The sequence below is a fragment of the Styela clava genome, chromosome 4 (genome assembly GCF_964204865.1).
Source record: "Styela clava chromosome 4, kaStyClav1.hap1.2, whole genome shotgun sequence".
In the NCBI taxonomy this organism is placed as follows: Eukaryota; Metazoa; Chordata; class Ascidiacea; order Stolidobranchia; family Styelidae; genus Styela; species Styela clava.
Window position 1 is genome coordinate 9,044,910 of NC_135253.1, and position 24,810 is coordinate 9,069,719.

At 35.0% G+C, this 24,810-nt stretch overlaps 2 protein-coding genes across 3 annotated transcripts; both read left to right on the forward strand.

The window, feature by feature from the left end:
* The first annotated feature begins 2,354 nt into the window (after positions 1 to 2,354).
* LOC120326321 (uncharacterized) lies at positions 2,355 to 14,223 on the forward strand. Of its 2 annotated transcripts, none has more exons than XM_039392584.2 (22): positions 2,355 to 2,453; positions 2,705 to 2,798; positions 3,301 to 3,428; positions 3,622 to 3,735; positions 4,102 to 4,257; positions 4,717 to 4,795; positions 5,264 to 5,319; positions 5,606 to 5,650; positions 5,978 to 6,110; positions 6,659 to 6,805; positions 7,389 to 7,464; positions 8,288 to 8,335; positions 8,623 to 8,697; positions 8,948 to 9,074; positions 9,892 to 10,034; positions 10,862 to 11,049; positions 11,387 to 11,512; positions 11,676 to 11,786; positions 11,870 to 12,091; positions 12,507 to 12,646; positions 13,051 to 13,291; positions 13,999 to 14,223. In XM_039392584.2, the coding sequence occupies exons 1-21, from the start codon at positions 2,384 to 2,386 to the stop codon at positions 13,272 to 13,274; spliced, it is 2,502 nt and encodes an 833-aa protein (XP_039248518.2). In that variant the 5' UTR covers positions 2,355 to 2,383; the 3' UTR covers positions 13,275 to 13,291; positions 13,999 to 14,223. The 2 variants fall into 2 exon arrangements, with proteins under 2 accessions (XP_039248518.2, XP_039248516.2); XM_039392582.2 differs by having other exon boundaries at positions 13,051 to 13,263.
* A 4,234-nt stretch (positions 14,224 to 18,457) lies between these two features.
* Positions 18,458 to 21,030, forward strand: LOC144421961 (G-protein coupled receptor GRL101-like). Its single transcript, XM_078111599.1, has 4 exons — positions 18,458 to 18,645; positions 19,078 to 19,217; positions 19,622 to 19,834; positions 20,570 to 21,030. The coding sequence occupies exons 1-4, from the start codon at positions 18,458 to 18,460 to the stop codon at positions 20,626 to 20,628; spliced, it is 600 nt and encodes a 199-aa protein (XP_077967725.1). The 3' UTR covers positions 20,629 to 21,030.
* Positions 21,031 to 24,810: the final 3,780 nt, after the last annotated feature.

Below are 24,810 nucleotides of genomic sequence, written 5' to 3' on the forward strand. Positions count from 1 at the left end.
TATATATTGATTTGGCTATATATGCATATGACTTGGCAGTAATTGTACATCACCAAAATGGCTGTATTTGGATATTAATTGTCTGTATATGTATATAACATTGGCTGTATATGGATATTCAGTTGGCGCTTTATGTATATTTAGTTGACGCTATATGCATATTCTTGGCAGTATATGTATGGCACGTTACCAACCCTATCGTAAAAAGCTTGGAATACTGATTTTACCGCTTGCAACCGACACTGCCACTGCAGCTAAATGATTAACATCAATGGCTGTCCGGTTGATCATGCATCATTATGCAGTTTTTAATCGAGTATGTGGGTATGTTACTTGTTCATTGCTGTACCCATACCATATTCATTCACAACCGAGATGCAACTAAACTTAACCAATTAATATACCCAATAATGAGACACATGAATAGCGAACATCGTTCCTTTTTATCGTGAACATCAATTTCTTTCAATTTTCGTGTCGTGCATCGACTGAACAAACTTAAGACTTAACTTATCGATAAATTAGATCCGCCATTTCACGTCAATCAATAAGAAGACGCATTTGTTTTGTCGACCTGATTTTTGATCACGTCTGAGACGAAAGTCTTATTGGAAAGCCCAAATTAGATTTTCTTGACGAACATCACTTGGCAGTTTCTTTCAAATTTCTTGGATTAATTCTATATTTACCCAAGCTGAGCTGAAATGTTCAAATTGACGAATATATAATCTGTTCATATTAGAAACAAATATGGCCACGGTGTCCTGTCGTGGTATTATCTATGGATCTCACTTTGCTTTAAAAATTTTAAATACTACCTTTCGTGTCAACTTGCGGGCATAAATTGCAGGAATAAACAATCATTTCTTCTGCTGTGTTTGCAAAATAGTTTAAATTTAGCAACTTGGATTGCTTGCTGGTTCTTTCAGAATTAGTGCCCAGAGTGATGAATAGCATAATAAATAGAGGGAATGGTCTGCAAACGGAGTCACTTCTTTTAGATAGATTATGCTTGAGTTGGAACAATAATTGGTAGTTACCCTGTTGTGAAATTTATTATGGCGAGTTCTGAACTCCAACTAACTGAGAATGGGTTTGTATTATATCAGTTAGGAAAGACGATCGTTCCACTCGCGTGCCACCACAAAAATGCATCTGGTTATTTAAATGAAAAACAAGAAAGCTGTAGAAAAATACAGCAAAAAGGCGAGTTTCTGTTTCACAAATACTCAATTGTTATGTGCATATATTTTACAATACATTTATATCCAAATAAAATATTATGATATGCCTTTTACATATTATATACCAGATTTAATATGAGATTTTTGCTCCTCGACGTACTCAATCGACAACAAACGAAGAAAACGAAATATGGAAAAATATTTTAGAAACCAGGAAATGATGACGTAATGCTTTACTTCCAAGTTTCGTTTAAAAGCTGTCAATTTTCGATAACCAATTAGAGATAAAAAAAAATAGTTCAGAATGACAAGATTTTATTATCGAAATCAGTAGTTTCTGTAGACGTGGAACTAGACATAAAGTTTTTTAAGATGTTTATGGAACGTTGTATAATAATATTTTTATTCACACCGGTATATCGAGTTTTGTTTGTGAATTGACCGTACCAGTAAACCTATTCATGCTTGCCTCATACTTGTTTGATACTACTCAACGCAGTAGACAGTGTCTTACACGAACTTAGTGTTAATATAGTGTGTAGGACGCCAAGAAGGAAGAGTCTGGTCTGAGGTCATACAACATTTTGTTGAGATAACGTAGCCCGGACAAGCTTTTACATATTTCCATTTTCGATAATGGTTTTCATTCTAGTAATTTTATTGTAATAACCCAGATATTTTTCGCAATCACAAGATTGCTTTCGTATAGGTACAAGTATATAGCTTTTACTTCAAAATCATGGTGTATTTAAATTTAAATGTTGTTTTGCGAGAGATTGCTATTTTAGTGATACGATTAATATAATATATTTCAAACGTTGATAAGCTGAGGTGAACTTTCTTTGTGACGCACCGGAACATTTAAATAGTTATAGAATTAAAATCGATGGTTTTGGAAAACATTTATGCTCTTGGGCTCTACCAATTTCCTTCGAGCGTGCTACATCTGTCTATCTTTTCTTTTCTCTTCTTTTAGTAATTACAAAAATTCTCATTTTATTTTATGTAAATACTATTGAAAAAAAGAGATGGGTTTTCCCGTTTTGCAAAAAGAAATGCAACCGACAAGAGAACGGTGCATATAAGTATAGCTAATATGCCACCTACTAGTCTCATTTGTGATTGCGAATAATATTAGAAACAAGTATTTCATTCGTGTTTTTTATTTGCAGAACTTTTAACATAAGTAATTTAATGCAATGGGTACTACGCTCAAACTTCTTTCGCCGGTTATTATTCTGCTGCTATTGAATTTCATCGGTTTGGCAAGTAAGTCTTTGTACATATTACGGTCTATGTAGTAATCACAACAGTAGAAAAACAGTATATTCGATATCAATTCATATCCAAAAGAACATAAATTATATTGCAAGAGTAATCCCTTCGCCTTGTTAAAGTCAGCAATATCTAAAATAGTCTACAAAAAAGGATCTTCATAATACGACATTGAAAATTTTATACATGCTCTTACAGAACACACAATGTTAATAAAAAAAAAATACAATTAAATATATTTTCAGGAGGGTCTGGCTGCAATACGAACGAGTTCATGTGCGAAGACAAGACAGAATGTATTTCGATGTCTGATTTTTGTGACGCAGAAATAGATTGCGGGTAAGTTATGCAAATGCATCAAATATTACATACTATATATGTACCATTTTGGTATTGGGCAGATAATTTAGATGGGGCTGGGAATTGGTTGACGTACTCGGAGAACAATAATAGCGTGTACACATTATTTAATATCAAGAACACATATTTACAATGACAAGGCACCAGAAATCCTTGTCTCAATCACCAGATACAACCTAAAAATATATAGAAACCTAGTACTGTTAGCCTCAGAGCGCTTCTTTGAACACTTGCTTATCGAAATCGATCTACGGATATTCCATATAGTATACCTTTTTAAAATCAGTAGTTGAAGAGAAAATTGATATTACATCACAACAATTAGGCAACTCGAATTCTTGCACAATTCAACAACTGACAATTTGTATGATGAAATAGGCGGCAAGTCTTATTAAATCATTATTTTTCACTATATTTTTTTACTATACAAAGTTATTTTTAGTTGTAGCCCCCCCCATAATGTGTTATGTTTGCATGACAGTGACAAAAGTGATGAAATCTATTCCTCAAAATCCAACTCGTCGGGATTTTATTGTACAAAGCACATGGGTTATGGATGCTTACTTCCATACGCCTATCAATGTGATGGCTTCATGCACTGTGACGATGGTGAGTAATCCTTGCATACAAACATAGAAAAGGTTTTAATAATTGTTAATCTAAATGTGATTACACTTAACGTCATTTCGATTAATATTTCTACCATACTTCTTTCTCATGAGCAAATGAACATAAACAAATATAATAATGCAATACATGTCATAACAGTATATTAAACTAATTAATTTTATTTACTTTCCAGGATCCGATGAATGTAGTTGTAAGCAAAACAGCGCATTTTTCTGTAATGGGGATATCAACTGTAAAGGTGGTTTGGACGAATGTTTTTGTGTTGACAGCAGACGATCAGATACAAGTGAGAAATACAAAACATGTTGTTTTATCCCCGATTTAATTTTCCGAAGATTTTTAAGCATCAATCAAGATTTTATGTTGTTTATTACATTTTCACTCCAAACAGGTCTCTGTCAACGATTTATGTGACTGAAATACCTCGGCTTAACAGTATCGGATATAATGTAAGATTAGCACATTTTCATGTCGAAGATCTTGCGAATTAAACGAATTTTTAATCTAGATAAACAATAGAACTATACCACTGCGCTTATTTTGTGTGGTGCTGTGGGCGAGAACACAGAGCTTCTCCTGTCTTTTATACTGACCTTCTTAGAAATTCATTAACTGTAGTCAATCTCATTTTGTCATATTTTACTCACAACAGTGTTTTCTGACGACAAATGTTTTCGATGTTTGGACGGATCAAAAATTATATCAACAACTGATTTTTGTGATGGTGTTATACATTGTGATGATTTATCAGATGAATGTTTATGTGGAACTGGGAATAACATAGGGATATGCGACCACATTATTTGGAGTAAGTATTTTTAGGATTCATAAAACAATAATATTTCAATTAGAACAATAAGATGCTGCGAGGACATCCTTATTTTTGTGAAATTTTAAGCAGTAACTACGGAATAGTATTCACGGCCAAGTGTTTTATCTTGCCAAACTTGCGCTGAGGAATTTTTTTTGATTTATCTCTTTCCCGGATACGTTGGAACGATATCAGCTGGCTTTCCCGGCGACACTACAGTCGCCAATAGTCTTGCAACTAATCCTGCTAGCGATTAAATCTAGTGGTTTTTGAATCTGTAATTATTAGTGGCATGTCCCTTGTTTTTGCTGAAAAATAACTGGAATTTTTCCATCGAAGTGACCTGTATTTCGCCGGTATTCTTCAACGTATCACATACCGTGGTATTTGTGAGTAACTTATCGGTGCAACGACTTTACATACTTAACTTAAAAAAAAACTAAATTTTCTGTCCAGGTCAACCTCAAGTTGCATTTTCATGTGCTGCAAACATGAAAGGTCCTTTCTTTAGTATTTCGAAAGTTTGTGATGAAAGGTAAGAAATGGTATTTTGAATCATATCATAAGGCCATATGTTTAAAATATTTTGCCTATTATATGTTCAATTTGATGCTTGAGTATTAACTAAGCATTAACATCGTAGGTTGACTATACTTTCTAAGAGTTTCTTCATCCTGGCATTAAGATATTTCTTCGATAACGTGTTATTTGTAATTCAATTTTAGGAATCCACCTTAAACATTTCGTATCAATTTATCGTTTGCGTATCTGCTGCACAGGTGTATTTCTACCTCGTCCATTTATAAACATAAATAATTTGTCACGAACCCAAAAGCATGTGCTGGCTACACACAAAAGCTGTTAAAATACATGCCCACGTTTTCGCGAAACATGGTATACAAAAGAATAAATAAATTACCTCATGAAATTTTCATATTATTGCTAATTTGTTTATCGTATTGGTGCTTATTCGTGCTTGACTTATTTATTTTCTTCTTACCAGAAAAGATTGTTTGTCTGGAGTCGATGAAATTTACTGTAATCCTACTGAATCAACAGGTCAGTATATAAAGGAGCAAAAAAATTTTCAACAATAATTGTTACTTTTTGGGGCCAAAAAAGCCTTATTTAACGCATCGAGCTTAACCCATTTGACTTCAGGTTGAAGATCTAGAATTCAAACCACCTGATATATATCTTTATCTGTAGGCGATTGGGTAAACCATGACCAACCGGAAAAATCGATTGGTGAACGAAGGTTATTGAATATATATGACACATCATTCATGGTACACGCGAAGCATTATACTGGTAGAAAGTACTCGATACATTTTTTATATTTCAGAGCCTAATGATAACGATGAAAAGGCATATACATGCAGAAATCCAAGTACGTATATTCGAATATTTGAAATATGATTATTTTCTAGAATTAAACTGAAATGTTTAGACTCGCTGTTACGCAATGTATTATACATGCAAGATCATATAGAACTCGTTAGGTTTTGATGGTCAAGTTCGATTATTCAATCAAAGCATGGTTGAAAGAGCTCGCAAAAAAAATTATATTTGAGCATGCCTGCAAATAATAAGTTCAGTAATGCCAGTATCAATAATTTGTACTTAGTGGCATAATATGGCCACTTATCTGTGTTTAAAACTATATGAATTATCGAATGATATATGCGTATTCACAAGAGACTCTTTTGAAATGTAGGAAACAACAACCCACATTTAAACATAATGCCAAAGAACACATCACGAAAATGTGACAATCATCCTACGTGTCCATTACTGGATGACGAATGTGAGGGCTGTGATCCCATACCGGAATATTGCAAATTTGTCACGTGAGTAACCTCATTTTTCAACACTGTATTCTGCTCTAGCGTTCTCTTATCTACCATTATAACTGATTCCAAAAATCCGAGTATTCAAGGCTAAGGCTATGCATACGCAGTACGTACATACACGAACGATATTTGTCACCAGTTGTACATATCGTTTCTAAGCGCTTCAATATAGACAAAGATATCAGTATCCGAGTATCGTGATATGCAACATCTTTCGTATAAATAGATTCCATATGAAGTCGTCTTAATATTAGGCTTTGACTTCGACTGAAACTGAACATGGATTCGATATTACGATATATTCAAATTTTCAGTTTCAAAAAGCTGTTTAATAACGTATACTAAATCATTACTTGAACTAATTTTAGTACTAGTTCAACATTAATCTCAGTTTATTTATGTTATGATTGATGTCGGAATTGTCATGACTTAAACTAATTTCAGTGCTATTTCAACATTGAACATGGTTTATTTATGTAGTAAATAAAACGTTGTCATGTATAAAACTTCTTTTAGTGCATATTTTCATATTGTATTCTATTTAGGCCTTTAAAGAACGGACTAAGTTCTCCGAATAGTGGATTTCATTGCCGAGGTTCAAATAAAAAACTCTGGGGATCAAAAATCTGCGATGGATCTGTTCGGGATTGTCCAGGTGGCGAGGACGAATTGTTCTGCTCAAAAACTGACAGGTAGGCAACAATAGCCTCTAAAAACCGTCAACAAATTTATATGAGCTCTCAAAGCAATTTGACAAAGCCATATCAAATACGTATTACTCTTTCATGAGGTGTTTTACACCTTGCTTTGCGCAAGCATCTACCCATTCAACCTGGGCAAAGGGTAGTGGACATGGGTCATCCTAGATCTCTAACTTGCGACGCCCGCATAGTTTAACCCGATTGGAACTGTTAAATTATTATTAATGTTCTTGTTTTTTCATCTCCGGTTTGCAGCCACCATTGAATTCGACAATATCATAGCGAATGGGAATAGTAACTGTGATGTCACAGTTCATCTCTTAATTTGCCTCTTAGCGAAAAGAGATTTTCTGTATGCGACACTTGAAAAAAAACTTTGCTCACCCGAGCTCTAGGCCATCGAGCCAACAAATCACCACGGCGTAATATATGTTTAGTGCAATCCCAACTTTTATAATTTGATTTTGCAATTTAAACATAAGTAAAGTTAATTAATGTGTAGGAGTGGTTGCTTACAACCACATTTTCAGAAAATTACCTTTTTTAAAATTCAATGCATATTAAATGTCTGCAGATTTTTCTGTGCCGATTCAGCAGATACCACATCTACGATCCATATTCCATTATCAAAGAAATGCGACCTAAAGAAGGTTTGTTTTTTGCATATAATATTTTAAAGTTCTTAATTAATTTTAGGTATATAGGCTACTGTTATGAATATGACGTATTTTTCATAATTTCCAGTTTTGAAAGCGATTTTTTTTGTGATCATAGTCTTTATTATGTGAAATTAAACATAAGAAAAATGAATTGATGGAATCGAAACCAATATTTTAATGCTAGGAGAGAGCAAATGTCTCATTAGTTTTCTATATATACATATATTTGTGTGTGTTTTTCATTCGTACATGTATAGAATTTTTCGTGAAGGAGAAATTATTTGATTTTATCACAAAGAAAAGATTTTAGTTTTTGTGTCATTCGGAATTAAAAGTGTATAAACTTGGAATTACGTCAACTTGGAAATTTTACCAAAATTTCAACCGATAGCCCATATGGACGTAACAGCGTCTTACATTTCCTGCACAGTCGCGTCATTTTTAAAGGAAGTTTGTGATTAAATTTTAAAATATTGATCTAAAAAATTTATGCCGATTCGCACGAAACCGAATTTGTGTCACGGAAATTAATTATTGGAATTCCTAGAATTCCTCGAAGTGAGTTCAAAGACGCTATGCTATGCTTTGTTATGATTTACGTCCAAGTGTTGTATGTCAAAGATCCACGGCCTAAACCTTCCCCAATAGGTACCGTATTATTTTCGAGGCAAAAGGTCTTGTACAAAACTACATTAGATATATATCAAACTACACACTCTTGTCCGTTCACAAGTTTTAACGTCCAATTGTCCAACACTTACGTACGTACAATTATGTATGTTTGCCGAGGCAATTATAAGTTTTATATTTACAGGATTGTGACGACTCCAGTGACGAATTAAACTGTGATATCGAATGCGAGGTATAGTAATTTTTTTTAAATAAGTTATAGAGAATAAAATCGCTTTATCACACATTTCAATATGCATCTTGGCTGCTTGAGTTTTCAAATACTTTCATTTTTTTTCAATGCCAGTGTGATATTTATATTGAAATATATAACACATGTTCTTGCACACTGGATTAGCAGACTTATTGTCCGCTACCGTTTACTAAATTTCTAATCCGATTCCGAACATCGCTGATGAATTATCAGTGCAAACTTCTTGTTATTGGCTCTTATTCTAATTTTCTTGAACATAATTGCAGAACTGCGATAGATGTAAACAGAAACATTTCTACTGCCCAGTAGGAGAACCGAAGTACATAGACTGCAATAGAAAGGTAAGACATTTCTTTTTATCATTTCACAATGACTCAATGGATACTCATTCGGTAATAAGGTAAAGACTTCCAAGAAATTTTAGTATCACATTTATTTATACGTTGCAGCAAAGTTTGCATATTGATTGAAAATACTAATGCAATTTATAACTATTTTTATACCAAACCAGACTTCTGAGTGAAAAGAACGTAAAAATATCACTATACATATATTTTGTGATCAAATGGCATTTTTACTCTTTGGTTACAGGTTTGTGATGGTAACGAGGATTGTTGGGACGGTGAAGACGAATGTCAGAATTGTACGAGAGGAATATTTTCTAATGACGATCGATTGATTTCATCAACACCCCTGCTTCCGTTTCTGTGGATTATAAGTACGGTTTCGGTTTTATTGATGAGAACTTCCATTTATTATATGAAGTTTAATTCGGCGGATGATAGACTCAAAATTGCTAAAAATAGATCATAAATAATATCAATTGCTTGGTATCAGGTTGTTTGGTGCCTCAACCTGGAACCCAGCCTCAAGGTTCAATTTTAAGCTATTTAAATTATACAGTTTTCTGTCTTCATTTCGCCTGTGTGAAGGCGAGTTGTCAGAGCACAATTTATATTCTTTAGCTATTCCTGACACTTTGTTCAACTCAAATAATATCAATCAATCTTGACATGCTTGGCTTTTGAAATTTATTTATAACTCTACTTGGCTACAGTTTAAGACAAATATGACGTACTTGTGCTTTGAAACGATTCTATTTTTAGATCAGAATTAAGATAATTTTAACTAAAACGCAAGTCCCAAACTGATCTGGCGGCGTCCAAGCCAACTCCTACTCGCAAGACAAGATGGTTGTAAAGGGATAAGAATTCACATTTGTTACAGCGCTCCAAAACTTGCAAACACGAGATATATTCAAACTATAGAATTCAAATTTGGATAGATGGATGACATATTCATCAGTTTGTAAATTAAATTTATTTTAAAATTAACCTAGTTTTATACGAATTCATTTTCGTATAAATTGGTTTCGAGTCTGGAATACTAATGACCAATAATTATTTTCAGACTTATATACAAGAATTCAATCTCGTTGGTTTTCACAAATATTTCACATGCGCAAATTAACTATACCTTTTATAACTTACAGTGTATTCATTTTAATGTTTTTACCTTTTTAATATTCAATATAGGTCTTACAGCTGTTATCGGAAATCTGATGGTCATAGCGTCATCGATTGTAAGAATAATGACGTCACGGAAAAACAAGAGCGACATCGAAGAAAGTCAAAATGTGATGATATTGAACTTGGCAACTGCAGATTTCTTCGTTGGGGTTAGTTATGTATATTTATCCAAAAATGATTTTATAGGATGTTTCAATCGTTGATAAAACGAGAGAATGTACTGGCAAATGGTTGAGAGGATGGTGCTGGTAATCTGGTGTCAAAAAAAGACCGACTCGAACTGTTATAAGCGGTAACGAATAACGACACAACCCATCAATCGTTCCTAAATTGGGCACTTCACGCTGTGCATTTTTGAAATGGACCAAAAACCTCTTACGGCGTTAACCTACATTTTGTAAATAAAAATAACCAACTTGAAATGATAACTCACGTTTTCTCGGTGCGTTTTGTCTAACTCTTGTGCACGAAGTATCATTTGAGTTTGATTAATTATTTCCTGTTGGAATGTTGGCATCAAATCAATCACGTTTGGATTCTTTGACAAGAAAAGTTTAATAATGCACTTTAGAAAATGCCAATGGAAATAAAAATTCCCTGCCATCCATCCCACGTTTCACTGAGTTATTCGACTTTCCTATTCGATAAGGGCCTGACTATAGCTTCGGCAGGACAAGAAGATAATTTCGAATTAACATACCGTCGACATTTAATCTGTTACAATTGAAGATTTTATCTGCTCGTTTCTTGTTTAGAAAGCTCAAAATGTCGACTCAAGCTTAAAAAAAATCAGGTTCTAAGGGAAAACGCCAGATTCTGAAACATAGAATTAATAGGTGGTAACTGAAATTCTGAAGTCCGCTGAATTGTAATAGTAAATTTTTGTGTCAAAGCTTCATACTTGAAGACTTGATAAAAAGGTGTAATCAAATACTGTTCAATTCAGTTAGAATGAACAAACGTGTATTTAATTTAGATATATACTCTGGCTATCAGTATCCAGAATATAATACTCAGTAGTGGTGATCGATACTGCTTGCATGATCATGAATGGAGAAGTTCATCCTCGTGTTCATCGCTTGGTGCAATTTTAACAATCGGATCAGAGGGATCGGTGTTCATACTGACTATTGTAACAGCACTCAGATTGAAAGCAGTGATCAGGTATGAAAACAAACTTACGTTTAATCTGAAACTGACGAAAATAGTAAAATTCTAAGAAATTGTAACGAATGTAACGTGGCTTATAGACCAGCAACGAAAATGTGAACAAAGGTCACCAAAGGCATCATATATTTATAATAAATGATTATAATATTCAAGCGATAAATTCATTCAATTACAATATATGGTAACCTAGGACAATAGAAAGAAACATGGTGTAGTATGAAGAAGTTGATTCAGTCTGATTCGGGGCTTGTAATAATAAAAAATATCTCAGAGAGTACGCGGAAAAGCCTTACCAACTTTTCTCATAATGAACCACATCTTTTCTATTTAGACCATTTTCGAAAGGCTACGTTAAAACAGTTTATAAAGTATCAATAGCGTCGTGGTCTCTGGCTTTGATTCTTGCACTTATTCCACTTGCTCCTTCCACAAGGGATTATTTTGTTGAAAGTATTTGGTAAGTTACAACTTCATATATCTAAGAATCTTATGCCTTTCGCATTCAATCATTATTTCAGATATAAAATAATATATGAATACATGTCCACGTAGAGTCTTCTGCGCGGGACAAATGTTACACAATTGTTTAAAAATTAAATTTTGTTTATATTGAAATACAGGTATGAAAGAAATTCTGTTTTATCTAATGTGAAGAGAGAAAATTTACAACTTTACACTGAAAAATTAGTAGCATTCAGAAATTTAAGTTCGAGTTATGTTTACGACAACGGGTGAGTAGGAATTATTCATAATTTTAAGTTTAACATATTTCGGTATTGAGTAATCTTTTAATCCTTGAATTATTATTATTTAGTGGGATCGGGAGTTGGCAATTGCTGGAAAAATTAATGTATGACTTAAACCCCGATTATATTCCGAAGAGACGATTTGGGTATTATTCATCTCATGGAGTCTGTCTCCCAAACTTCTTTCCGGCTCCTGAGGAAGATGCAGCATGGGGATACTCACTCGTAATCATACTCATCAACTTCTTCTCACTCTTCTTTATCTTCGCAGCATACATCGTTATATACAGGTAACATAAGCTGAAATCAAAACAACCAACTGCTAAAGTAAAATGAACACCAAAAGTAATATGATTCCTCGTTGCGAAAATACCAAAGTATAATTCAACTACAAATACAGTAATTTCTTACTAATATCAATAATTTGAGCGCGATTTCATTGAAAAAATTAAAATTATCAATTGGCAGTCATTTCATTATTGGATTTTAACACGGTGAGAGAATACACCGTTTATATATATATAAGTATTTGCTCACATGAATTAGGGACGAAATTGGCCATAAATTTACCGTTAAATAACGGGTCAAAGTTAATAATACACAATTTTGAAATGTTATATACAATGTGAAATCATAATTATTTCTAACCAACGGTTTCTTACATATACATTATCCTTTTTAATGTTGATTATCTCTGCTTAACAGGAAAGCGACATCATCTAAAGTTCATAAAGCATCAACTGTGGAACGCTGTGTAGTTTTGCAGAAGAAAATTACACGAATCGTAGCAACCGATTTTGTATGTTGGATGCCCATATGTATTATGTCATTCCTACAGGTTTCAGGTATTCATACAATCATAAAATATGAAAGTTTGTTTTTTGAAACTAATTCTCGGACGATATCAGTCCAATACGAACAACGCTGGGTGTCGTCAAAACGAGATTCATTTTCTTCCAATGCAAGTGAAAAAAATTATCCCTCAACCTGGGTAATTGCAATTGTATCACCTGTTTCACTAACTATTCTAAAATTAAGAGCTATTGAAATCATTTAAAATTATGATTTTGTTTTGCCCACCAGTCAATGTTGATGCAAGTCTCAGTAACTGATAAATTTCCAGTATGGAAAATGGTATGCTTATGAAACCTGTACCATTCGACAAAAACGGGGATTATTACGAATTCTGGTATTAATATAGTATCTGAACATCCCTGTAATTGCTAATATAATCACCATATAATTTCAGGTTTTGAAATCTCGAAACAAGTCTATGTGCCTGTGGGTACTATATTGATTCCGATAAACAGCATGCTTAACCCTTTTCTATACTCGGAGGCCCCGGAATGGATTTGGAAACAAATCAAACCAGTTGGAAGCAGATTTCATGCTCGGTGGAAGCTTCGACATACGAAAGACAAAGGTGGCGATTTTGATGCAGAAATGGACCAATACAATCGAAGTAATTATTAAAGAGCTCATGCAGAATAGTGAGTTAAGAAATGAAATTGGACTTCCGGGTCTGGAGTCCAGCCCAAATTTGTATGTAATTGGAATAAAACGACTGATTTTATTCAAACATATTTTTGTTTTTGTAGTACTGGTGGGATATAAATTGTTTATGAATAACTTGAAAAATTTATTCATTGTTTTTTTTTACAACTATGACTAAGACTCGCATGTCAACCCTTCGGCGGACCATGGCATAATTGCGCCGATGTGTTGTACATAAATCAACTATCCACCTGGAGTATACCGGTAACTCAAAATTGGAGCTGGCTTATATGCCATCATCACAAGATCCGTCAATGGTACATTAAATATGGTTCCCAGCGCGGAAATAGAAAAAAATAATCGAATTTGTATTGCGCATGTGTCAAATATCAAAATATGGCTACATCCATTTGAGCAAGTTTGAGCGAATACGAAATCAAATTTATTTGGGTCTGTTTGAGTGTATCCTATACATGCATTTTCGAGTAATATACATATTCCATTTTTGGAGGAGTTACTGTGATCCTATTTCATCATCACTTTTGAATGCGACGCACTCGTGATCGTTCTATGTTTCTTCACAATTGCAAGTGGATAAACTTGAATTATAATTGGATAATAAAATAATCATTTTACATTATCCGTACGCAGGTGAAGTTTCATTTTTACTGGTGTTTTTACAACTGCAAATTTCCTTTTCCAGCTACGCCGGCAGAAACAGAAGAAGAAGTCGTATTTTCGAGTGCTGGGAAATCGTCCTAAATTATGGATATAAAAGAAGGATTTTGGACGGACAATTTACGAAAATATATCCTTGTCGATATAGTTATTGACTGAAAGTTTGAAAGCAAAACGAAAAATGTTTTAATTTGTTGATAATTACCTTCTGTATTCTCCATCGAGAAGAGAAGTCAGTCGACGAACACAATATCCACCCATGTAGCTGAAATTTATACTTTGACATGTACACATCATAGCGTATAGCCTGTAGATTCGCCGAGATTAAACTTGACAAACGCTTTTAATGATAATTGGTCTTGACTGGTTGTTATAATACAGAACCTTAATTATGTGAGAGCATATTGCTTATGCGTGAATGTATTGCTATTCTGAGAATAAATTTGCAGTGCAGAAAATGGTTCTGATTGACAAAAGTATAGTTCCTGGTTTTTCACACCCTTTGTAATGATATTGGCAAAAAAATTGTATCCTTCTCGGTAACTTGCTCATAAAATAGGGTGTCTTACAAATCTCGTGTCCCATTAATATCACACTTGTCCCGCTCGTACCAATTGTATTAATCTCACTTAATATGAATAATTCAACCTCCTGCCAAAGTATTATATCTATCCTAACCCGGAATACAGCATGAAATCTCTTTATATGATACTGACCTTACTCGTTTTCCCTGCAATACCCTAACTCATAGCAACGGGACGAGTGCAGCAATGTAGGGCAAATGTGCTAAAATGGCACAAGTGGGACATGAAATTTTTGAGAATTCAAATTAAAGTTGTATATCATTATATGGGAGAGTACTGGAGACACTGTGTACGGCGTTCACTGCCATCTTCGCACAGGAAGCTGAACTAATGGCCGCCACAGCCTTCGAAGTGTTCTCCTAAGTCTATAAATATTCTAGTTGCCGAACTGATTTAAAAAAAATTATTGATAAAAGATTTGGGGGGTGGCAAATAATTGCTTTTCAGTAGTGAGATAACGCAAGAATCAATCATATTATATATATTCTGTTGGCTATCTCAAGTTTAGGTCGAAGATACTTTGGTTCAGACAACCACATTCTGATTCAGTGATACTAGGGCGTTCTAGCGAAAACGAAACCGTTGTCTCAGTGGTTCTGAACTTTTTTGGCGGAACGGAATCTCTACGAAACATTCATAATGAAAGGCTCGGGAAACTCCGTGCAATTAACAAACTTGAGAAACCCAAAGACCAGCGGTTCTCAACCTTTTTTTCTTAATTACCCACCCACCCCCAATCACAGGGTGTTCATTCCACACATACTAAAGCCTTTAATAAAATTTGGAAAAGATTTTGTTTCATTGGGCATAGAAATCAAGACCCCCAGTCTGTTCATAGTTTTTGCTCTACAGTTCAAGGTATCAGCGCTTGGAAAAGCTCGTGGTAATAGAAAATGGGTTTCGATGCACTGTTTTGATTAACAGCCCAGGGTGTTGCGCCTCCGTAAAATTATACATCTGTGTAACAACACGCTTACAAAAAGTTTCACTAGAAGTTCTTATGGAGGTATTGGCATCTTTTGCCGCTTGCTGTCAGATATATATTATGGTTTCCATAAATTAATTTATGGTGTTTACTGTGTATAACATTTCACGATCTCCTTTGTTTCCCACTGGACCCCCATCAATTCTCTACAAATGGGAAATTACAATTACCCGCCGGTTGGAAACGGCTGCATTCGACTGTATTGGAGAAACCCTGAGGTGCCGCGAAACCGCGACTGAAAACCACTATGTTATTAAGTTTATAGCCGCCGACAGATTTTAGTTAATCGCCTAAGTTACGCCTCTCGAAGGATCTGCGAATCCCATTAGTGTTATTTTTATGTTGTAACAAATTAACGGATAAATTCAAATATTTGATATCGCATGTGATTATTAGCGATATACATGTTGTATCTTGTTTTACATGGATTTTTATCATGTGAATTGTTTCACAATAATTGAGCCGGAGCAAAATCCTGCTCCGTGAAAACGAATGGTTTAAGATAAAAAGAGAGAGTTGATTTTAAGCGAGTAATATGAAATGTGTGTTTCGCCGGAAGAATTTGAAAAAAAAAAATTTTGAGCGTTCAACTTCTTCTGAAAGTCTTGGGCGCCATACCCCATACCATGAAAGCCAAGAATCATCAACTTATCCTCGTTACCGCCCCAATGACCCCTCAAGCAGTCGTCCAAAAGGTGTGTCCAACCGTACGTATTTCACCTCCAGGGTCACCCGTAAGGATGACCAAATTAAATCCCGAAAAGCTTTCTCATATGGGAAAAGTGAAGCTGTTAACGAGCAACCACTGACACGTGACAGAGCAAGGAGCCCAGTCGAGCAGCCAACTACGGCTAGAGCTGAAACAGCGATACAGCAAGAGGCTACTGTTATTATACAACGAACTCGTGATCAACCACAGAGAAGTAATAGAGTTATACCTCCGAAACAGTCAGAGAGCCGTCAGAGTGCGGGTGCGAAAAAATTGTTGACTATAATTACTGATTGTTGACTATAATCAGTGAAACAGAATAAATTACCAAAATTAATATATACTAGTGTGATAACACAAGACTCATGACCTGATGAATGACAGGTTACGTAATCAATAAATTATATAGCCTACAAGGCAAATTTAGGAAGCGCCCAATTCTCACCAAATGAAGTGCCCATTTTCTCGCCTATTTATTGTGCCTATATTTCGCCTTTATATTTATTCATTATGGTTTTCTTATTGCTATTTGAGCACCCAATCAATACGGACCGTGTTATTAAAAGAATTACCCTATGTTGCAATCACTAAAAATCTAAGAAGCTTTTGAGACCTGAAATTTTAATGCTCCCTTTCCATGAATTATCACCGATAACGCAAAAATCTATGGAACAGCCGTCGTAAGAGATCGTAATAACTGTTTATAGCAAGTTGTTATCATCCAGACAATCCTACTATCTAAGGTACAATTTTGATTCATTGATCCATTTTTACTTGAATTCATCTCAATTTGATAAAATCGTACATTTACAACCTGCAATAAATTCCAACTTGTGTGGAAGATATATTACAATTATTACTCCGACTGTTTCACATCAAAACATGTAATAAATACAATAAAACATGTAGAGACATTCTTATGGTTCTTACTCCATCCTATTATATATATCTAAATCAAATTAACATCCATTCCAGTTCGAGAACGTAACTGATATTATTTTTTTTTAATTTCAGAGTCAGATTAGTAGATTGTACAATAACAAGTTAGTGGACACATAAACCCTTTCCGTGCGTTGGGCACGTATACGTACCAACGACAAAAGTCGCCAGATTGCGGCGGGTACGTTGATGTACTCCACTGTTTTATTTAGCAATCGGTCGCAACTGTTGGGCTAGTTTTTCCGGGTTTTAGTATATTGATAAGAAGTCTTCTTCGAGATGAACATAAGCGACGATAAATCTCGCTTTCGTTTACGACGGGAATTTTATTTGCGACGGAACGAGGGAGTGATTTTGAAATTTGTGCAAATTTCGGTGTTTTTTTGGGTGGTAATAGAAGACATATTATTCCTTTCATCTACCAAAGTATTTTGAGTTTGATCACGAAATTGCTACAGCAATATTATGCTATTGTTTGCCAACCACGAAGCGGTGACAGTAAAGGATTTAGCGAATATTTCTATTTTTTATCACGGTTTGAAGTTTCAACTCCCAAGAAAAAAATGCCTTTTTTCTATCCGGTTTGTGACTCAGACCACCACTTTTAAAAAAACTTTCATTTTTAATCGCCAATTGCAAGCTTTTTAAATAAGCTTTCCAACGAGCCGTCAGTGGGCAGCAGAGGATCATTAGTTTTTCGTTAGTCGATCGATTAGTTGTGGGGGTACAAATGCATAAAATCGGCGTAGCAAATACGATTATTTAATAAAAATCGCATGGAAAGAGTTAAAGGACATTTAAACTGTGGTTGGGGAATTAAAATAAATTCAATTATTTGGCAGGAATTTTGGAGTCGTGCGCACCCGCTCGTCGTGTTTTCAACAACTACCAAGAATATTTGGAATGGAACAGATACGGATCGGATCAAGCGAATACAACAAGCGCGCGCTTGGCGGGATCTTTGATTGATGAAGGACTGTATACCGACTACATATCAAGAATCGCGCTGGAACGGCAATATCGGTCACTTTGTGATATCGGTAATTGTATTGGCATCGCTAAAAATAGACCTCTAATAATTGACAACTTGAGTTTTGCAATCGAAAACATATGACGCTTTAGATATGATGCAAAGTTAGATCGTAAGAAATGAATTTCCAAACAGTTGTACACTTTTTATAAACATATTTCGGTATTGAGTGATCTTTTAAACCTTGAATTATTATTATTTAGTGGGATCGGGAGTTGGCAATTGCTGGAAAAATTAATGTATGACTTAAACCCCGATTATATTCCGAAGAGACGATTTGGGTATTATTCATCTCATGGAGTCTGTCTCCCAAACTTCTTTCCGGCTCCTGAGGAAGATGCAGCATGGGGATACTCACTCGTAAACATACTCATCAACTTCTTCTCACTCTTCTTTATCTTCGCAGCATACATCGTTATATACAGGTAACATAAGCTGAAATCAAAACAACCAACTGCTAATATAAATGAACACCAAAAGTTACAAAACATTATGAGGAAATATGATTCCTCGTTGCAAAAATACCAAAGTATAATTCAACTACAAATACAGTAATTTCTTACTAATATCAGTAATTTGAGCGCGATTTCAATGAAAAAATTAAAATTATCAATTGGCAGTTATTTCATTATTGGATTTTAACACGGTGAAAAAATACACCGTTTATATATATATAAGTATTTGCTCACATGAATTAGGGACGAAATTGGCCATAAATTTACCGTTAAATAACGGGTCAAAGTTAATAATACACAATTTTGAAATGTTATATACAATGTGAAATCATAATTATTTCTAACCAACGGTTTCTTACATATACATTATCCTTTTTAATGTTGATTATCTCTGCTTAACAGGAAAGCGACATCATCTAAAGTTCATAAAGCATCAACTGTGGAACGCTGTGTAGTTTTGCAGAAGAAAATTACACGAATCGTAGCAACCGATTTTGTATGTTGGATGCCCATATGTATTATGTCATTCCTACAGGTTTCAGGTATTCATACAATCATAAAATATGAAAGTTTGTTTTTTGAAACTAATTCTCGGACGATATCAGTCCAATACGAACAACGCTGGGTGTCGTCAAAACGAGATTCATTTTCTTCCAATGCAAGTGAAAAAAATTATCCCTCAACTTGGGTAATTGCAATTGTATCACCTGTTTCACTAACTATTCTAAAATTAAGAGCTATTGAAATCATTTAAAATTATGATTTTGTTTTGCCCACCAGTCAATGTTGATGCAAGTCTCAGTAACTGATAAATTTCCAGTATGGAAAATGGTATGCTTATGAAACCTGTACCATTCGACAAAAACGGGGATTATTACGAATTCTGGTATTAATATAGTATCTGAACATCCCTGTAATTGCTAATATAATCACCATATAATTTCAGGTTTTGAAATCTCGAAACAAGTCTATGTGCCTGTGGGTACTATATTGATTCCGATAAACAGCATGCTTAACCCTTTTCTATACTCGGAGGCCCCGGAATGGATTTGGAAACAAATCAAACCAGTTGGAAGCAGATTTCATGCTCGGTGGAAGCTTCGACATACGAAAGACAAAGGTGGCGATTTTGATGCAGAAATGGACCAATACAATCGAAGTAATTATTAAAGAGCTCATGCAGAATAGTGAGTTAAGAAATGAAATTGGACTTCCGGGTCTGGAGTCCAGCCCAAATTTGTATGTAATTGGAATAAAACGACTGATTTTATTCAAACATATTTTTGTTTTTGTAGTACTGGTGGGATATAAATTGTTTATGAATAACTTGAAAAATTTATTCATTGTTTTTTTTTACAACTATAACTAAGACTCGCATGTCAACCCTTCGGCGGACCATGGCATAATTGCGCCGATGTGTTGTACATAAATCAACTATCCACCTGGAGTATACCGGTAACTCAAAATTGGAGCTGGCTTATATGCCATCATCACAAGATCCGTCAATGGTACATTAAATATGGTTCCCAGCGCGGAAATAGAAAAAAATAATCGAATTTGTATTGCGCATGTGTCAAATATCAAAATATGGCTACATCCATTTGAGCAAGTTTGAGCGAATACGAAATCAAATTTATTTGGGTCTGTTTGAGTGTATCCTATACTTGCATTTTCGAGTAATATACATATTCCATTTTTGGAGGAGTTACTGTGATCCTATTTCATCATCACTTTTGAATGCGACGCACTCGTGATCGTTCTATGTTTCTTCACAATTGCAAGTGGATAAACTTGAATTATAATTGGATAATAAAATAATCATTTTACATTATCCGTACGCAGGTGAAGTTTCATTTTTACTGGTGTTTTTACAACTGCAAATTTCCTTTTCCAGCTACGCCGGCAGAAACAGAAGAAGAAGTCGTATTTTCGAGTGCTGGGAAATCGTCCTAAATTATGGATATAAAAGAAGGATTTTGGACGGACAATTTACGAAAATATATCCTTGTCGATATAGTTATTGACTGAAAGTTTGAAAGCAAAACGAAAAATGTTTTAATTTGTTGATAATTACCTTCTGTATTCTCCATCGAGAAGAGAAGTCAGTCGACGAACACAATATCCATCCATGTAGCTGAAATTTATACTTTGATATTTTATATATATACAACTTTGACATGTACACATCATAGCGTATAGCCTGTACATTCGCCGAGATTCACTTGACAAACGCTTTTAATGATAATTGGTCTTGACTGGTTGTTATAATACAGAACCTTAATTATGTGAGAGCATATTGCTTATGCGTGAATGTATTGCTATTCTGAGATTAAAGTCGGTGTAATGAATACTTGATGATGAGTGTTAGAATAAATTTGCAGTGCAGAAAATGGTTCTGATTGACAAAAGTATAGTTCCTGGTTTTTCACACCCTTTGTAATGATATTGGCAAAAAAATTGTATCCTTCTCGGTAACTTGCTCATAAAATAGGGTGTCTTACAAATCTCGTGTCCCATTAATATCACACTTGTCCCGCTCGTACCAATTGTATTAATCTCACTTAATATGAATAATTCAACCTCATGCCAAAGTATTATATCTATCCTAACCCGGAATACAGCATGAAATCTCTTTATATGATACTGACCTTACTCATTTTCCCTGCAATACCCTAACTCATAGCAACGGGACGAGTGCAGCAATGTATGGCAAATGTGCTAAAATGGCACAAGTGGGACATGAAATTATGAGAATTTAAATTAAAGTTGTATATCATTATATGGGAGAGTACTGGAGACACTGTGTACGGCGTTCACTGCCATCTTCGCACAGGAAGCTGAACTAATGGCCGCCACAGCCTTCGAAGTGTTCTCCTAAGTCTATAAATATTCTAGTTGCCGAACTGATTTAAAAAAAATTATTGATAAAAGATTTTGGTGTTGCAAATAATTGCTTTTCAGTAGTGAGATAACGCAAGAATCAATCATATTATATATATTCTGTTGGCTATCTCAAGTTTAGGTCGAAGATACTTTGGTTCAGACAACCACATTCTGATTCAGTGATACTAGGGCGTTCTAGCGAAAACGAAATCGTTGTCTCAGTGGTTCTGAACTTTTTTGGCGGAACGGAATCTCTACGAAACATTCATAATGAAAGGCTCGGGAACCTCCGTGCAATTAACAAACTTGAGAAACCCAAAGACCAGCGGTTCTCAACCTTTTTTTCTTAATTACCCACCCACCCCCAATCACAGGGTGTTCATTCCACACATACTAAAGCCTTTAATACAATTTGGAAAAGATTTTGTTTCATTGGGCATAGAAATCAAGACCCCCAGTCTGTTCATAGTTTTTGCTCTACAGTTCAAGGTATCAGCGCTTGGAAAAGCTCGTGGTAATAGAAAATGGGTTTCGATGCACTGTTTTGATTAACAGCCCAGGGTGTTGCGCCTCCGTAAAATTATACATCTGTGTAACAACACGCTTACAAGAAGTTTCACTAGAAGTTCTTATGGGGGTATTGGCATCTTTTGCCGCTTGCTGTCAGATATATATTATGGTTTCCATAAATTAATTTATGGTGTTTACTGTGTATAATATTTCACGATCTCCTTTGTTCCCCATTGGACCCCCATCAATTCTCTACAAACGGGAAATTACAATTACCCGCCGGTTGGAAACGGCTGCATTCGACTGTATTGGAGAAACCCCGAGGTGCCGCGAAACCGTGACTGAAAACCACTATGTTATTAAGTTTATAGCCGCCGACAGATTTTAGTTAATCGCTTATAAGTTACGCCTCTCGAAGGATCTGCGAATCTTATTAGTGTTATTTTAATGTTGTAACAAATTAACGGATAAATTCAAATATTTGATATCGCATGTGATTATTAGCGATAGACATGTTGTATCTTGTTTTACATGGTTTTTATCATGTGAATTGTTTCACAATAATTGAGCCGGAGCAAAATCCTGCTCCGTGAAAACGAATGGTTTAAGATAAAAAGAGAGAGGTGATTTTAAGCGAGTAATATGAAATGTGTGTTTCGCCGGAAGAATTTGAAAAAAAAATTTTTGAGGAGCGTTCAACTTCTTCTGAAGGTCTTGGGCGCCATACCCCATACCACGAAAGCCAAGAATAATCAACTTATCCTCGTTACCGCCCCAATGACCCTTCCAGCAGTCGTCCAAAAGGTGTGTCCAACCGTAAGTATTTCACCCCCAGGGTCACCGGTAAGGATGACCAAATTAAATCCCGAAAAGCTTTCTCATATGGGAAAAGTGAAGCTGTTAACGAGCAACCACAGAGCAAGGAGCCCAGTCGAGCAGCCAACTACGGCTAGAGCTAAAACAGCGATACAGAAAGAGGCTACTGTTATTATACAACGAACTCGTGATCAACCACAGAGAAGTAATAGAGTTATACCTCCGAAACAGTCTGAGAGCCGTCAGAGTGCGGGTGCGAAAAATTGTTGACTATAATTACTGATTGTTGACTATAACAGTGAAACAGTGAAACAGAATAAATTACCAAAATTAATATATACTAGTGTGATAACACAAGACTCATGACCTGATGAATGACAGGTTACGTAATCAATAAATTATATAGCCTACAAGGCAAATTTAGAAAGCGCCCAATTCTCACCAAATGAAGTGCCCATTTTCTCGCCTATTTATTGTGCCTATATTTCGCCTTTATATTTATACATTATGGTTTTCTTATTGCTATTTGAGCACCCAATCAATACGGACCGTGTTATTAAAAGAATTACCCTATGTTGCAATCACTAAAAATCTAAGAAGCTTTTGAGACCTGAAATTTTAATGCTCCCTTACCATGAATTATCACCGATAACGCAAAAATCTATGGAACAGCCGTCGTAAGAGATCGTAATAACTGTTTATAGCAAGTTGTTATCATCCAGACAATCCTACTATCTAAGGTACAATTTTGATTCATTGATCCATTATTACTTGAATTCATCTCAAATTGATAAAATCGTACATTTACAACCTGCAATAAATTCCAACTTGTGTGAAAGATATATTACAATTATTACTCCGACTGTTTCACATCAAAACATGTAATAAATACAATAAAACATGTAGAGACATTCTTATGGTTCTTACTCCTTCCTATTATATATATCTAAATCAAATTAACATCCATTCCAGCTCGAGAACGTAACTGATATTATTTTTTTTTAATTTTAGAGTCAGATTAGTAGATTGTACAATAACAAGTTAGTGGACACATAAACCCTTTCCGTGCGTTGGGCACGTATATGTACCACTACCAACAACAAAAGTCGCCAGATTGCGGCGGGTACGTTGATGTACTCCACTGTTTTATTTAGCAATCGGTCGCAACTGTTGGTCTAGTTTTTCCGGGTTTTAGTTTATTGATAAGAAGTCTTCTTCGAGATTAACATAAGCGACGATAAATCTCGCTTTCGTTTACGACGGGAATTTTATTTGCGACGGAACGAGGGAGTGATTTTGAAATTTGTGCAAATTTCGGTGTTTTTTTGGGTGGTAATAGAAGACATATTATCCCTTTCATCTACCAAAGTATTTTGAGTTTGATCACGAAATTGCTACAGCAATATTATGCTATTGTTTGCCAACCACGAAGCGGTAACAGTAAAGGATTTAGCGAATATTTCTATTTTTTATCACGGTTTGAAGTTTCAACTCCCAAGAAAAAAAATGCCTTTTTTCTATCCGGTTTGTGACTCAGACCACCACTTTTAAAACTTTTATTTTTAATCGCCAATTTCAAGCTTTTTAAATAAGCTTTCCAACGAGCCATCAGTGGGCAGCAAAGGATCATTAGTTTTTCGTTAGTCGATCGATTAGTTGTGGGGGTACAAATGCATAAAATCGGCGTAGCAAATACGATTATTTAATAAAAATCGCATGGAAAGGGTTAAAGGACATTTAAACTGTTGGTTGGGGAATTAAAATAAATTCAATTGTTTGGCAGGAATTTTGGAGTCGTGCGCACCCGCTCGTCGTGTTTTCAACAACTACCAAGAATATTTGGAATGGAACAGATACTGATCGGATCAAGCGAATATAACAAGCGCGCGCTTGGCGGGATCTTTGATTGATGAAGGACTGTATACC